The 15,879-nt window shown below is 37.7% G+C and overlaps 1 protein-coding gene across 1 annotated transcript in view; it reads left to right on the forward strand.

The window, feature by feature from the left end:
* The first annotated feature begins 1,270 nt into the window (after positions 1-1,270).
* Positions 1,271-15,879, forward strand: part of LOC139711817 (phosphatidylinositol-3,5-bisphosphate 3-phosphatase MTMR4-like) — a 56,280-nt gene continuing 41,671 nt past the window's right edge. The window contains exons 1-3 of the mRNA XM_071623668.1: positions 1,271-1,279; positions 2,707-2,922; positions 12,340-12,422. Coding sequence (XP_071479769.1) covers positions 1,271-1,279; positions 2,707-2,922; positions 12,340-12,422 — 308 coding nt within the window. The remainder of the gene's footprint in view (positions 1,280-2,706; positions 2,923-12,339; positions 12,423-15,879) is intronic.

The raw sequence follows: 15,879 nt of genomic DNA on the forward strand, positions 1-15,879 counted from the left end.
TTTTTGCTGTATTTTGTTTACAATATCTCTCCCCCCCCCCCCAAAAAAAAAAAAAAAAACACCCAACAAACCAACAATTCAGGTTGGCATCCCTGGTCGACACATTGTAATGTACAACTGTATGTTTAGATGTACCAGGTACTATGTACAGTATGTACATGTACCTGTGTTACATGTGTATAAATATTTTATGGCATACTATATCCAGTGTGTGCAATTGCAAGAAACCCCCTCTGGTGTATATTTGATACTCCTTCATATTCGAAGGAATGATTTATTCATACAACTTGAGTTTGCTAAATTTAGACCACTGAGAGTGCCTGCACAGATAAAAAAGTGGCATTTTGTCTTTTAGCCAGTTAGCCTATGCAGGGATCAAAAGTAACATTTAGTCTCTAAGCATTGTGTAATTCAAGTTGATGAAAAAAATGGGTAAAATACTAAAAAAAAAAGTTTTTTTTTTTCTTGACATTGGGAAAATTAGTTCCCAAACTGTTTGATGCAGATGCAATCCCAGGTACTATAATAAAGCATTGTAAATTGGAATTCACAAAGAACCACTGGAAGCAAGGGGAAATGGTTCATACTTTCTATGCTATTTGTATTCTTGAAAGTGTGCTATGATATTTAAGACAATTTTTTTTTTTTTGTGGATGTTAATGAAGCTTGTCTCAAATTACTATCTTCTCATACTTTCAAATTACAGAACCAAAGGTGGTTTCCCAAGTCAGCTGTTCTCTGCTTGCTCGGCTGATGAAGCCAGCTTGCCGGCAGTGACCCAGCATCTCAGAGAGAAGGCAAGGACCAGCGGACCAGCCATTGCCTGCATTCGTGCGAGAGTTCAGCAAACTTTGCCCTTCGGCCATTAGGACAAGTCTTGGTGTCTTCGACGTCACAAGCAGTCTCCTGCCGGTTGCTAACGTTCACCGTGGTCTTGCCCCTCGGGTGCGTGTGTTTCAAGGAAGCTGTCCCTTTTGGAAGGGGAATTGATGTCTTCCATCTTGCCTGGTATTGATTTAGATCATTGTCAGTCGGCTTTGATGTTGCTCCTGAAAATGACTTTTCACTTGTGAGGACTTCTTTGATGTCTCCTTGTTTGTGAGAAGGAGTTTGCCAAAGACTCAGAGGTTTAACAAGTCAAGACTTTTATGTAATATAGACTGGCACCTAGCGTTTCAATCCACGGAGAAGTTTGGATTTATCTATTGCAAGCTTGCAGTGTTGGAAATCGTTTGATTAAACCAAGTCATCTATCAGCCTTGAAGCCAATATGGTAAGTGTGCGCGTGATCATTGTATTTAAAGTACAGCTATTTCTAGAGACAGATCATTGAGAATGACACAAAGCAAAGTAAATACAATGTACAAAAGAAACAGAGGTAGAGCATATCGTTGCTGATGTGACAAGACCTTGTATCTGAAATTTTGGTGAAAATGACTTTTGTGGGTTTAATGGTCAGATAATCAGTTGATGTCCTGTCCAGATCCTAGCTGTCTTATCCCAAAAATGAAGCCACCTTGGCACGTTAAGGGAAAGGCTATCCCATTTGATATACACGTAGTGCTTTGGCTACCATGTTTTTTTGCTCTCCTGAACATTTGACATTTTGTAAATACGAGGTCTTTTCACCCGGTGACGATACATACTGTATATGGCTTTGTTTGTGTACACACACACACACACACACACACACACACACACACACACACAAATCTGTATGTGTGCTTAAAATATGAAATGTCAACTCTTGCATGCATCAATGCAGCTTGTTCTGGTAAAAATCCCGAAAGTTCTCTCTCCATTTTATGTTAATTATTGTGGCCTTTAAAGTATCAAAAATGCAAACATAACCCATCAAAAAGTAGACAAGCACTGCTTTGTCTCCATTGTATCAAACAGTAGCAGGAAAATGAACATTATGTACACTGTGTGTTTGCCTCAAATTCATGAAATACGGTGTACATTTGTAGTGCCTACCCAGCAAGGACAGTAGAAGTTCACCTTGGAATACTGTACCTGGGTTCCTGTGTAATCTGCTGGAAATACTGAAAATCAATATCATGTGTTGCCATTTATTTGTCAAAACAAGTGCCTGGATGCTGTATTTTAAGCCTGGCTGGTATATCCTGTGAGACAGGTAGTCTAAACCTTCCTATTTTTTTTTTCTTCCTGATTCAAGGAAGGAATACAGGTTTTGAAATTATCAGCTAGCTAAAAAGCGTGTGTATTGTAGATTTGGGAGGCTGACAATGTTTTAATGTACTGTATATGAAGTGTATGATACTGCTTTATTAACTGAATCCTATACACTTGTAGTTACAAATTGTATTTGATGTACATTATAATACAGCTATGTATATACATTCAAGACAAGCTGATTTGTGTTTGACAATTAATTCTTTCATATCTGTTTAGCATAAGGTGCATGTACAGACATTGTATGTAAAGATAATCTTGCACTAAATTAGTGTTCAGGTGATAGAACAATTCAAAATTGTGTTTATTGCTAACAGTGTACTATTAGTTTTAAATTGCGGTGTAAAACTTGTGACATATTTCAATTCAACTACTTTTTGTCTGGAATTGAATTTTGATAATGTTTTCAGGAAAAGACGGTATTTTAAAGGAGCTGCTGTATCAAACAAAGTTCTTGTCATTGAAGCAAAACTAGAACAGATATTTTTTTTTTCCGTCTCTGTATGCTAGGCTGAGCCATTTGAGGAGCACGACAGCCTGGTCCATGTTAGTCCCAGGGAGGCGTTCCCCAAGCCCCCTCTCCACAAGGACAACCCCGCCCTGCAGTGCCCCTACCCGGAGCTGTGTGGAGAAGGTGTGGAGTTCATTGGGGAGGCGTCGGATGGAGCTGTCATCGTCATCTCAAACTACCGCTTCCTCATCTGCTATCCCAAGTCGTTCGTCAATGTAAGAACATTGTCTCTTTCCTGTTCTCTTTTCCCCTCAATCTGTGTAATGCTCTGTGTTGTTTGAATACTTTGCATGGTGATGTAAATGCGGAAGAGAGGTTTGCTGTAACACCATGTGTATGTAGTCATTGAACATCATTAAAATTAATTCACATTTCATCTATTCTCTCTCTTGTTAGCTCAATGATTTTCCAACCTTCTCCTACCCCTCTCCTCCCTCCTTTTTGGTTCATCCTTCTCCTCCCAAAAACTTCCAGCCTCTATACCTGATTCTCACTCCATTCTTCTTCACAACTGTCCTTGTCTCAGTTTTATAATCCTGTCTCCTCTATTGCAACCTCAACTTTCAGGTAACCGCTTTCCTTCGACTGACACTATTTCTCCTTCCCTAAACTCTCCCTACATCGCTTCCCTTCTTCATTCTCCTCTTTCTATTTCACCAAACAACAGTCCTTTGAAGACCTAACTACTTTTTACATACAAGCCACGTGATGTTACTGCAAACCTTTCTTCCTCCGTGTAATATTGTTTCAAAATCATGGTGAGCATTTTAAAAAGCCAGTTGACCATGAGAAGAAATTAATCTGTGACCTGCAGTAGAGATATTGAACAGAATGGTTTTTGAAAGTTTGCGGAAAAAATTAGATTGCTTATTTCAAATTCGACAATATTCTACCAGAACACACTAACTGAGCAAGTACATTGCTGGTTTAGTGGAAGCTCTGAAATGATGCTTTGGGTTTTAATTTTTGTAGAAGTGATTATTAGTTGTAATTGATATTCTGCTTCATTTGCTTTGTCCATTAAAGATGAATGATTTCCATCTTGATGGAGGGACTAGTATAATTCTGAAATCTTTTCCAGATTCAACAAGGATGTCCCTTTTGTACCTGCCTCCCATAGTACACCATGGTCATTCAGTCCTACAAATTCAAGACAAAAACCTTTTGTATTTTCAAGATACAAAGCATATTGTATGTACTGTAATGTAGAGCACTATGTACAATGTGTGATCTACATGTAAGTTACAACAGTATTATGGCCTTGCTCCTTTTAATGGGATTTTCCTCAGGATATTGTCAGTGAAGATTTGCCACTCTTTTTGAATCATTTGTTCTCTTTTGCTCAAACCTGCACTGATTTAGTGGCCTTTTTCTCTCTGCTCCCTCCATTCAGAAAGACTTTATCAGTGGATTATTTCCTTAGCTCGGAAGTGTGGCAGTGACGTTTTTGGTGCCCGAGAATAGTCATACATTTTACACTGTATGAATGCTGGTGTGTTGAGATCTTGTAGGCATTCATTGTACATATGAAACTGTGAGCCACACCCCCTTTTTGTGCATGAGCTGTTTTCTCACTTATGAATTAAGCTTGATAAAGGTGATTGTAGGAATTTCCTGCTATTCAAAAGCCATTTTAATTTTTCCTGGAATTGGTCAGGAAATAACTTTTAAAAGGAGTGTACATTGTACAAATGTAGCTCTGTTTCTAACATGAAATATTAGATGCGTACAAAAAAAAAATAAAAACAAAAAAAAAAACAAAAAAAAAAAAACAACCCTGCTTCCCATTTCAGCAGCAAAGACATGTCTGTTTACATTGGTACTGGTAGAACTGTTTAGTTTGCACAGTCAAACTGTGCAAACATACATTTTGTTTTCATTTCATACCCTGTGTAGTCACTTTGTGTTGCATTTGATATCAGTTGGGCATGCCGCTTTTTGAGATTGTTTTAAAAGCAGAATTGGACAATCACATTATACCTCATTATGTGTGCCACATAAACTATCAATAAGTAATGAGATGCCTTGTACCTCTGCATGTGAATAAATCATTAATTATGTTTTAATGGCTGTACTGTATGTGACCCGCTACAACAAAAGGGTCCTAAAGTCGCGCACGGTCGAAGCCGTGAAAATCGAGTTTGAAGTCAGAGCATCAAAATTGGTCAAAACTTATGATTTTCTGATTTTAACATATTATTGTAGTCTGACATGTTTTCTATCACATGTCGAGATTTTGAAGGAAAATGATGAAAGTAAAGACCAAAAATAGCGTTTTTCTGGGCCATGTTTTTTTTTTTTGGCGTTTCAACGAAGCAGAAACTGGTTCGAAAATTTGGATTGAGCGCCACTCATAGGCTCCGCCCCTTACAACGACCGGAGTGATCTCATTGGTCAGTTTGCTGCTTGCCGCTAACCGAAGCGTGAAGCTCGCACCCTGTCGACTGGTGCGTGCGGGCGGGGTGCGCTATGCCCAGTCGCTTCTACTGGCATCCTGGTCACTGATTGGTCGGTGAGGAGACCGCCGACGCTGTGCTTGAATGAGCATTTCAGGGGTTGCTAGGCCTTACCTTCTATTGTCCGGAGATGAAAACTGACTAGCGTGTCTCTTGATCGCGATTGCGTCGCAAGGAAAACTTTTAGGGCGCTTTTCTCGAAACAGTGATTTCCCAGACGTCTCGACATGCTCTCTTTTAAACATCGATATCTCCGCCGCCGATTATTTTTATAAGATGTGTTATATATTAATTTAAAGCAGAAAGATTAGGGAATTATGTCATAAAATTTTTAAATAATCGACCTCGCCCGACTTTAGGATCATTTTGTTGTAGCGGGTCACATATTTAGTGTCTATATTAGACTATGCATATCAGGGAGATGAGGGATAGAGAGGATGGGGTGTGGAAGAGCTCTAGGTGGAATTTATCTACAGTGTACCTGTGAGGTCAGATACACTGGTACCCGTATGACCTACCTGTACAGGTGTAGAAACCAGAAACATATAGCTCATTGGGGACAGGTACGGGTTTCTAGTTTTGATAAGGGCACTTGAATATTTTCAGTAAAAGATTTTTTTTTTAAATAAATATTTAGAATTAGAATAACAAATGTTATTTTTTGGTATCTTTTGACAATCTGTACCTGCACTATTATGATACTGGTTTCTCATCTTAACAGGGGTTTCCTTTTAAAGATTGCCTACAGATTATAGATGCATCAGATGAACAGATCACACATTGCACTTGTGCTTTATCTTAGGCAGTTACATTACTTGCCAGGGGGAAGTACAGTACCTTGTTTGCATTGTGAAATTTATGACTTGGGAAGCATTTGTGTATTTTATATGGCTGAGCTACAATGTTACTTTTATTACAGCACAGTTGCCTTCCAAACCTTTCAGGCTGGTACAGTAGCTCATCAATTTTTTGTTAATGAGATAAATTCAATGCAATGGCAAGAAATGGATGATTTTTTAAATTTTTTAAATTTTTATTTTTTTTGATGGCTTGTACTGTAGTGCTTTAAAGCAGCTTGGTTGTTTTGCTCACACTGTGTGCTGCCAACAGAAAAGGATTATATTACAAACAGTGTGTATTACACTTGGTACTACCACAATATGCAACATGGTGTCTGTTTCTTTTTACTGTATCCTATCACAAGAAAATGATATTACAATATGGTGTATGTTTTTCACATTTGATACTGCCACAAGAAAAAAAGTTTATAAATATACAACATGGTGTATGTTTCTGACACTGTTTACTCCCACGAGGAAGAAAGGAAGGATATTGCAAATACTTTGCACATCGTCACAGCTGATTACTTTCACTTTCATTTGGTCTTGCAACTTTTGACATTATGTTTACATCCAAACCTGCTCTTCTCCTAACCTAGAGTCAAGTGCTTACTGGCTGTATTGAGCTCAGAACAGATTTTTGAATAACATAATTTAGCATTTACTTGGTACATATGGTGTGGATCTGATAGCAACTCCAAGTGCTTCATGAAAATTATCAAAACCTGATCTGATCATTTAAATTACAACTTTAAATATTCATTATAATCTTTACTGGCGAAAGAGTAGATTTTGATGATTAATGATTCATCTTTAACATCTATTTTTTGAGGAAATAAGCTTTCAAAAATTCAATGTACATGTACACTTGTATGAACAAAAATATCAGCATTTTGTTAATAGGATACTGTATACTATTGTCTTTCATCGCTTACAGTAATTTCTTAGCACTAAGAGAAGTATTTTGTATAGTTGGAATTATGGAGCAGAAAATTTGTGTAACACAGGATACAGTATTCAAGGCACAGACACACATGTACAGTGTATGTCGATGTGCTTTTTACGCACACAGTATTGTTGAAACTTTTTAAGATGATTCGTTTAATGCAGTGCTATAATTCATTTCCATGACAACAGCTTTTTGTCATTCTTTTTCAGCTGACATCGTATGCCCTTTTATACATATGCCTACCTGTCCACAAACGTTTTGCAGAAAGATACAGCTTTCTTATTATTCTTTAACCTGGCTATGAGTTGAAAGAAAGCTCTTTAAAATTGCAATGTACAGAAACTGTTAATGTCCATGGTTGAAATATAGCACTGTACAGCAGGAATACAACTCTTGAACATGTTATAATCTATACAGTGTAGGCTTCCAATATGTGGAGCCCTGTGTAAAGTGCATGCCATCTCACTTTCATGCTATGATAGCACATTAAGCATTGCTGCCCACGGAACTACTGCTGTGATCTGTATTGTACTTTAGGGTGTGAGCAAAATGTGAACACTCTCAGCACCAATGTTTATCAATTTCATTAAAAAAAAATGATAAGTAAGACAATTCTGGGATATTGATATGTAAGTTTATGGCACTTGTTGAAAATAGATCATATAACTAATTTTCAAAGCCTGTGCTGTCTCCCTGATTGATATGAACTCTTGGACACAGGATTCATGGCAATAACTGGTGCAGTGAAAATCTAGTAGAATGAGCCCATGACTTAATTAATTTTTCTTCTGGCAAAAGCTGCACTACACCAAGGCTGTGTATCCCAAGGTATGATGGTACAAAGAGTGCCCCATGATGCTTATTTACAGTATTGCTTTGTGATATAGAAGACTGGAGGATTTAGATACATTGTAATGTCTGTTATAGTGCAGCAGCTCTGTGATACGCAATGTGCATTATAGTGCTGGTGCACTATGCTACAAATTGTGGGCAAGTTCTATTTGTTAATTTATTTTTTTACTGCCCCAGCTCTCATGATATCTTATTTTTGAAAAGAGTTTTCCTTATTCAATTCCCTACTACATGTACGTGTCCTTCCTTTTCTCTAAAAGAACGTTTTAAAGCAGGTAGAATGGATAGCATAAAAATATTCGAAGAACATCATGCACACGTATTAGAATATTCGCCGTGCTTCACACCCCAATCCAATTTTAGTTTGCATGCAGTGCGGAACTCGCATCGCCCAGTGGGTGTGTCCCATGCCCACATGTGGAAAATCAATAAGTAGAGACTTCCAGCCTGCATGTACATGTGCACTGTAAGCCTGGGGGAGTGCAGACATAGTAGTTAGATCCCACTGTCTGCTGTCTGTGTTGATGTTTACATTATAGGGACCCTCTGTACTTTGTTCCCCCTATAAGATTGAGAAGTGATAAAATGGTAGTGAATTAACATAGTATCTTGAAACTGGAATGAAGTCATGGTTATTTATATATTGATATCTTTCTTATCTACAGTTAGCATACCCTAGCTTCTATAGCTATTTCATCATCACTCTAAAGAAATGGACATAATGTAAGATTATGTTGCATTGTTTGCATTGCTCAAGATTATTGATCTCATGTGCCTGTACAAGATGTTGACATGACGGCTTTATGATATTCTGCACTGCTGTGCACACAAGTACAGTAACTGCAATTATGGAAATTTGTTGAGTCTGACTGATGACTGAAATGGTTATTGAAATTTAAATGACTTTGAATGAACATGCTTTTCATTAGCAGTAAGCAAGGCTAATTTCAGTAAATTGCTGAATTACATGATGAGAAGACTTAATTCTTCAAGACTTCACATCACTATGATATAACAGTGTACAAGAATGGTACAATTTACAGTATCCATAGTTCAGAATGAACCTAGTGACATACAAAGCATTCAAAATCTACATTCAAACGTACAGTACACATGTATCAGCTCTGAAAACATGCTGCATGTAATGGGTGTAGTTTGTGTGAATTAGAAATACAAGGTTGGGACTAACACATGTTATTGTAAGAAGTCATTTGATTCTCATGAATAAAGCTTAAATGCAGTGTAGGCCTATGTCCCATTTCAGTAAATTCTGTATCACATTTATTTGTTTATCTTTTATAATATTTTTATGCCTCCGCCACGAAGTGGTGCCGGAGGCATTATGTTTCCGGGTTGTCCGTCCGTCCGTCCGTACGTCCGTCCGTACGTCCGTCCGTACGTCCGTCCGTAGGTCCGTCCGTACGTCCGTCCGTAGGTCCGTCCGTACGTCTGTCCGCTTTCGTTTACGCGATAACTTGAGTAATATTGACTGGAATTTTACCAAACTTGGTCCAAGTATAAAGTATGATGGGGCAATTATTTGATAAGATTTTGGGTGAAATCGGCCAAAGGTCAAAGGTCAAAGGTCAAGGTCAAATCATGAAATTGTATCCGTTTACGCGATAACTCAAGACTGGATCGAGCAAATTTCACCAAACTTTGTTGGAGGATGATGTATGATGGGGCAATTATTTGATAAGTTTTTTAGTGAAATCAGACAGAGGTCAAAGGTCAAAGATCAAGGTCAAATCCTAAAATTTCTGTTTATGTGATAACTCAAAACTGGATGAAGCAGCTTTCACCAAACTTGGTCCAAGGATGATGTATGATGGGACAATTAGTTGAGTAGATTTTAGTGACATTGGCAAGAGGTCAAAGGTCAAAAGGTCAAGGTCAAATGCTAAAAATGTTGCTATTTCCCTTATATCTATGCAATGCCCAAGGGTATTTTCTTGAAACTTAGTGTAGACATGTACTACTGCGTAAAGATTCTCCAAAGAGAGTTTCATGTCATAAGGTCAAAGGTCAAAAGGTCAAAGGTTAGGTGAAAATGTTGCAATATCACTTTTCTCGCAAATGGTTCAATGTATCTTCATGGAACTTGGTGCATAATATGCATGTACTGACTGGCAGGGATTATCTAGGGAATTGAGGGGTCGTGGGTCAATAGTCAGGGGGGTCAAAGGTCAAGGCCAACTCCTCAAAATTTTACTATTTCTCTCATATACTAGTATATGCAATGCTTGCATTATTAGTTTTAAAACTTAATATATACATGCATTACCTAATGGAGATTCTCCGCGAAATTTCCAGCCAGAAGGTCAAAGGTCAAAGGTAAAGGGTCAAAGGCCAGGTTTCAATGCCCCCCCTCCAAAAAAAACAAACAAACCAAAAACTATTTTGTACTGTAATTACACTCTTTCTTCATACCTTGGAAATTACTCAATGCATAAACTTATAAAAGGGTCCGTTAGAAGTCAAATAAAAATTCTCAATTCCCTAAATATGTGTACGTGCACTCTTAGACAGTTATAGCATACCCAGTTCAAGGAAAGTGAACATTCAAGATATTTCTGACAAACCTGTCATTTCAATATTTTGCCAGTTATGTGAAACTGTCATCACACATTGTGAAGACATTGTACTATACACCTATTGGGAGAATCATGCATTATGGCGGAGGCATCAGTCGCCATAGCGACATTTCTAGTTCATATTTTATATATTTTAGTTTTTTTAAAAGCTACAATAGTACAACTACAAGCCTAAAGTAGCCAGAAATTGTTGTCATCATCAGGTGTCATCCCTGTTATCACTGATATTCTTGGAATTCTTATCCAAGAGTCTTGACGAAAGAACTGGTAATGACTTTGTACAGTGGAAAAGGCAAACTGACTTGATGTTGAGGACACAATCATAGCCTATAAATTAATGACCTCTGGCCTCTTCCAAGGCACAAAGAATTCAGGCAAGCTGGTTCATGTCAAATGATGTTTGTCTGGCTTGAGTGCAAAGTGCCAAGACAAGTGTGCTGGAATCAAAGGCATCAGACGGAGAGTTTGAAATTGTAAATATTTACGTGCAAATCATGTTCATATTTATGTGCAGTTCATACAAATATTTGCATTTGTTATCTCATGCGTGCAGACGCATTCTCATTAGTCTGTGCACACATGCTAGTGCATGCATACACTTTTAATTGGGCGCAGTAAGACCATGCAAACTGGAAATGAATATGTTCATGATTTATGATTTATGATAGACTTGCAACATTATGGTGATAGTTGCTCAGCACCTGTGCCAGAACCTAGCAGAAACATTCATATCATTAAACATTCATATCATTATGTGAAGTTTGTTGTTCATGTACACAGTGAAAACCCTAAAAGCTGAAATGGATATTATATTTTGTCCAGTGACTTCCATTCAGTATTTGAAATGTAATAACAAGTATTCCTGGCAGCCGTACCAGGTACATGTACACAAAATGTGAAGTCTGGGCAAGCTACATGTATAGTACAATAATTTGTAACCAGGCCAGTGTTTATTTTACATACAGCTGTACATTGTAGCTGCAGTTACATGCAAGACTGCTTAGCCAGTGACATCATGCTTTAATGTTGTGCAGTACATCGTAGCATACACATTAGTATACAGTGTACAATATAAGTAGCCAAGTTTTTGTTGCAGTGGGCAAGGATTTCTTCTGCAGTAGTGATTCATTAGGCAATGTCAAACCAAAGTACTAATGTGCTTCTGAAATACTTACTGGTATTTTGCTGATTTGCAGCAACATAACATTGTGTGTATGAAACAATTTTATACTAAAGTGACTGTGTAAGTGTCCCCTGGCCATCAGGTTTAGTGTTAGTGTTTTCAGGGCAGCTTTGGAAGGTATGCTGATGGTTCCTATGAAAGTATATGTGCATCGCTGCTTTGAATTAACACTGGAAGAACTTGTTTAAAAGTTTCACATTAAGAATATTTTTGGTTTTATAGTATTGAACTGTGAAGCTTGTCTAGATCAGTATACCTGTGAAATTGTATATCCCTTATCTTGCCCTCTGAATGCACAGACTACCAGTGTTTTTCTACAGAAGTGCTCAGGAAGTGATCCATTGTGCATTCTACATTACCGACCAGGGCTGTGGCTTCCCTTCCTCTGGACTATGAGTGCCGGTATTGAGTGCCATGTTTCTGCCCACTCTATACCTGGTACTCTCATGCTGTGAGAGTTTATACAGCTCTCTCCAGGGATCTCCCAGGGGACGGCTGGGGAAGGACTAGGGGATATTCACTACACAACATGTGTGTGCTGTACATACAATGTGATCAGCTGATTATCAAATATGTATTCTGTAGACTGTGAGTTCCAGTATAAGTTGGTAGCAGTGTGCAAATTATTATTAAGGACTTCGACCCCCCCCCCCCCCCACTAAAAATTTCAAAAAATGATTGACAAAGCTGTCAATCATGGAAAATCAATAGCCCTTTTTATATTTCTTTCTCTATCCTTCTTTTCTTCTTAAAATCCAGGTGCCTGTTGGATTGATTGAGACTGCAGATTGCAGGGATCAAGAGAGTCTGGTTGTAACGTGCAAAGATGGGAAGCTGATTAGGTAAGATCCTCTTATTTGAGTAATATCAGAATGCAAATATGTTAAAGAATGCTGTGATATATACTGTATATTATTTACAGGACTGTGGAATTTCAGTTCTGCTTCCCTTCAGGTAAGATAAGGAATTCAACACAAAGTATACCCCAATGTTCGAAATTTTTTATTTCAAAAAGTCCTGTAAAACCTGTTGAGGACGAGTCCGGAGTATACTCGGGCAAGTGTCTCTGGGAAATGTGTGTTGAAGCAAGATAAACCGGTCCTCAGCAGGTTAATATAGCAAGATTGTCATATTGTTAGCAATGACATGCACACTGTGAAAAAATGTCTGTGATGAGCTGTAGTACTCATGCTGTACATGTGATAAGTGATGACGTCATCTTGGGAAAAACATTTTGACCAAAAGAATTGCCTTTCTCGACTTTTCATGGTAGAGAAATTTGGAGATCTTCAGACCAAACTTATTCAGCGACACTAATCTAAAAGGATTCAATCACCTCATTTTAGTTTACCCTATCCCATGAAATGTTCAAGTAGTGCCTTTAATCCAAATTTAAAAATGCTTGGAGTATGTTCAGGTAAATGGAAGATTTTTTTTTTTTTTTTTTTAACCATAACATCCAAAGAGGAAAATGTCCATGAATTTGAATACATGGGTTACCTGTCTAGTTGTTTTGAATACTAATAAATGCTATTTTCTAGCATTTTCTGGCAAAGATATAATCATTAGGGTATAGTGGGGTCCACTCTTGTTATCATACAAGTAGATTCCCCCTCACCCCCCCCCCCCAAAAAAAAAAAAAAAACAAACAAACAAACAAAAAACAAAAAAACAAAAACAAAAACAAACAAACAAAAAACAAACAAAAACAAAAACAAAAACAAAACAATGTGCATGTGAAAGGAAATACTTACATTAAATATTTTGGCTCAAGAGCAGGTGAACGTATGACATATACAACAGTACCTATTTCTCAATACCTGAATGATAAAGTAGGTCTCTTTTCTCTTCTCAGTTTCACAAGCAGTATTACACAATATGCAGTTCATGCCATCAACAGGGAAGTGGTTTATCACCCTATGATCTGAGGCAAACCGTGCTTCCGAAGTATAGATTTGCCACCAATTAATGAGCACCCCGACGTGTGACGCAAAATTGGGCTCTGCCCGCAAAGGAAATTACCGTAGTGTTTATAATTTGGTGGAGAGGATAGCAGTGCCTGGTATTCTGCGTTGTCATTGCTGCAGCAGTGGTACAATTCCTGGCAACAATTGCCTGCAATTGATATCAAGGCGGCGTACTTCAGAGTTATTGAATTGGGCAAGGTCACCCACTTGAGTTTGTGCAGTAGTCACTTAGACTAAGTAGGATGGGGTTGTAGCGGAGCTCACCTCTATTGCTGGATCAGTGTACTACTTTAGGCCTACTTTACTCTGCTGGGCAGTCAGTGTAATGGTTGAGTAGCTATAAAGTGGGGCAGAATACAAGACTTTTTCCACTAGCCAGTAAACTGGGACGGCTTTCACACTTATACAGCGAATTACTTGTTTGTAAAGTAGAAACATGCTCTGTGATGATATGTTGCCTTTAAAGGGGCTGTGCAGTACTGGTTGAGGTGAGGATTCATGTTTTTTACATTCCTAAGTGAGATAATGAGAAACCTCTTTAGAAATATGAAAGAGCATGTAATTATAATATAATTATGTAATTTATTTGATGAAAATTGGTTTTCAAATGGCTGAGATATCAAAAAAAGTGGCAATAATAAAAGACTACAGGCCACACCTTTTTTTTGGATCTCTTTGTTTCACCTCGTTTTTGGATATCTCAGCCATTTCAAAACCAGTTTTCATCAAATAAACTTTTAATACCCCTTCGAATTGCATGCTCTTTGACATCTCATAGAGTGGTTTCTGAATATCTCGCAAAACGTTAAAAGCTAAATCCTTACCTCGACCAGAACTGTACATACCCTTTAAACAGAGATTTTTAAAGTCTGAATGTTGACTTTAAATCATGTTTGTCCAGTGATGGTTTGCAGGTGTTTTCCACTTGCCTTTGCTAGAATGCATTGGTAATCTTAATCCATTGAAGATGAGTCCAGAGAATACTCGGACATGTGTATATGGGAAATGCGTGTTACAGCAAAATCAGTCCATCTTCAGCAGGGTAAGGTTAGCTGCTATAGAAGAACTGGAGTTTTAGTTGATGTAAACTAATGCCAATGTGCGTGGAAATGTATAATTTGTATGATTTGTGCAGGTTAAAAAATGAGTATTGTGGGTTTCATGTTTGATTGATACATTGTGGGTCATATTGTTCAAGACAAAGCCATTGCATAAAATGCCATTTGAAGGGAGCAGGTAGGGATGAGACTCATTTCATTGAATACTCTATATCACATCAAGACCTGTGAATCATGAACTTGATTACAAGCAAGTTCTTTTGTTAGTGGGAAACCCCTTATTTGTTGGCTGCTTTGACTCCAGGGCCCAGTAAATTGAAGTACTGGATCATTGTACACAATTGTACATGTACATCGCTGTTCTGTAATGGGAAAACTTAACAAGCGCTGAGAGAGAAAATTGAGCATGAGGAACATGGGTGTGCCAGAATGTACAGGTTAATTTTTCATTGCATGTTTGATGTTACATACTCATAATTGATTAAAGGTAGAAAGGGGCATTTGGTCTAGTATACATTGTAGCTTACCCATACCTTTGGGCCAGATGATAGTGCAACTCGCATTTTAGTCTCTCATCTTGCTCGCTGTCACCCATTGTCAGTTGTATGTTGTTTTGTCATCTGTCTGCATCTGTTTTTTTTTTTTTTTTTTTTACTGTTTGTCAGGGTCATGACCAGAGGTACTGTTGTTAAAAACAACTAAGTTGTGAATTATATACCACAAATACAAGTGTCAACTATACACTGTGTATTGAAAATTAGAGATCTACGACATATTTTATTCTCAATTATTTAACACATTTTTCCTTTATACACATCAAAAAGTGTATATCAAAGGTACTTCCTGCAAATAACCAAAAGTAAACAGTGGGAGTGAAGCCCCCCCCCCCCCAAAAAAAAAAATAGATAAAAAAATGAAAAAAATAAAAAATAAAATCTTAAAAAAACCCCAACAAACCTCAAAGTATTATTACTGTAATTGGTATATTGCAGGTTTCAACAAGTGTACATGTACACATTAACTCTGATCCTACACGTAACATGAATGCAACATGGACATGGTATGTCATTCTCCGTTCAGTAGTGTACCCCACAATCACATTTTTGTTCACACGCGAAATTGACAAGATTTGCAAGTAAAGAAAATCAACAGTTTACATGTATGTACATGAATATGTGAGCCCACAGCCTACATGTACAAAATGTAGTTGAGTATCATACACAGTACATTGACCCAAAATGTAGTCAGAAAACAAGGGAAACACACATTTAATA

Source organism: Diadema antillarum, unplaced genomic scaffold (genome assembly GCF_040938485.1).
Source record: "Diadema antillarum isolate AM-2024a unplaced genomic scaffold, OU_Dant_1.0 seq00001706_RagTag, whole genome shotgun sequence".
NCBI classification, from domain to species: Eukaryota; Metazoa; Echinodermata; class Echinoidea; order Diadematoida; family Diadematidae; genus Diadema; species Diadema antillarum.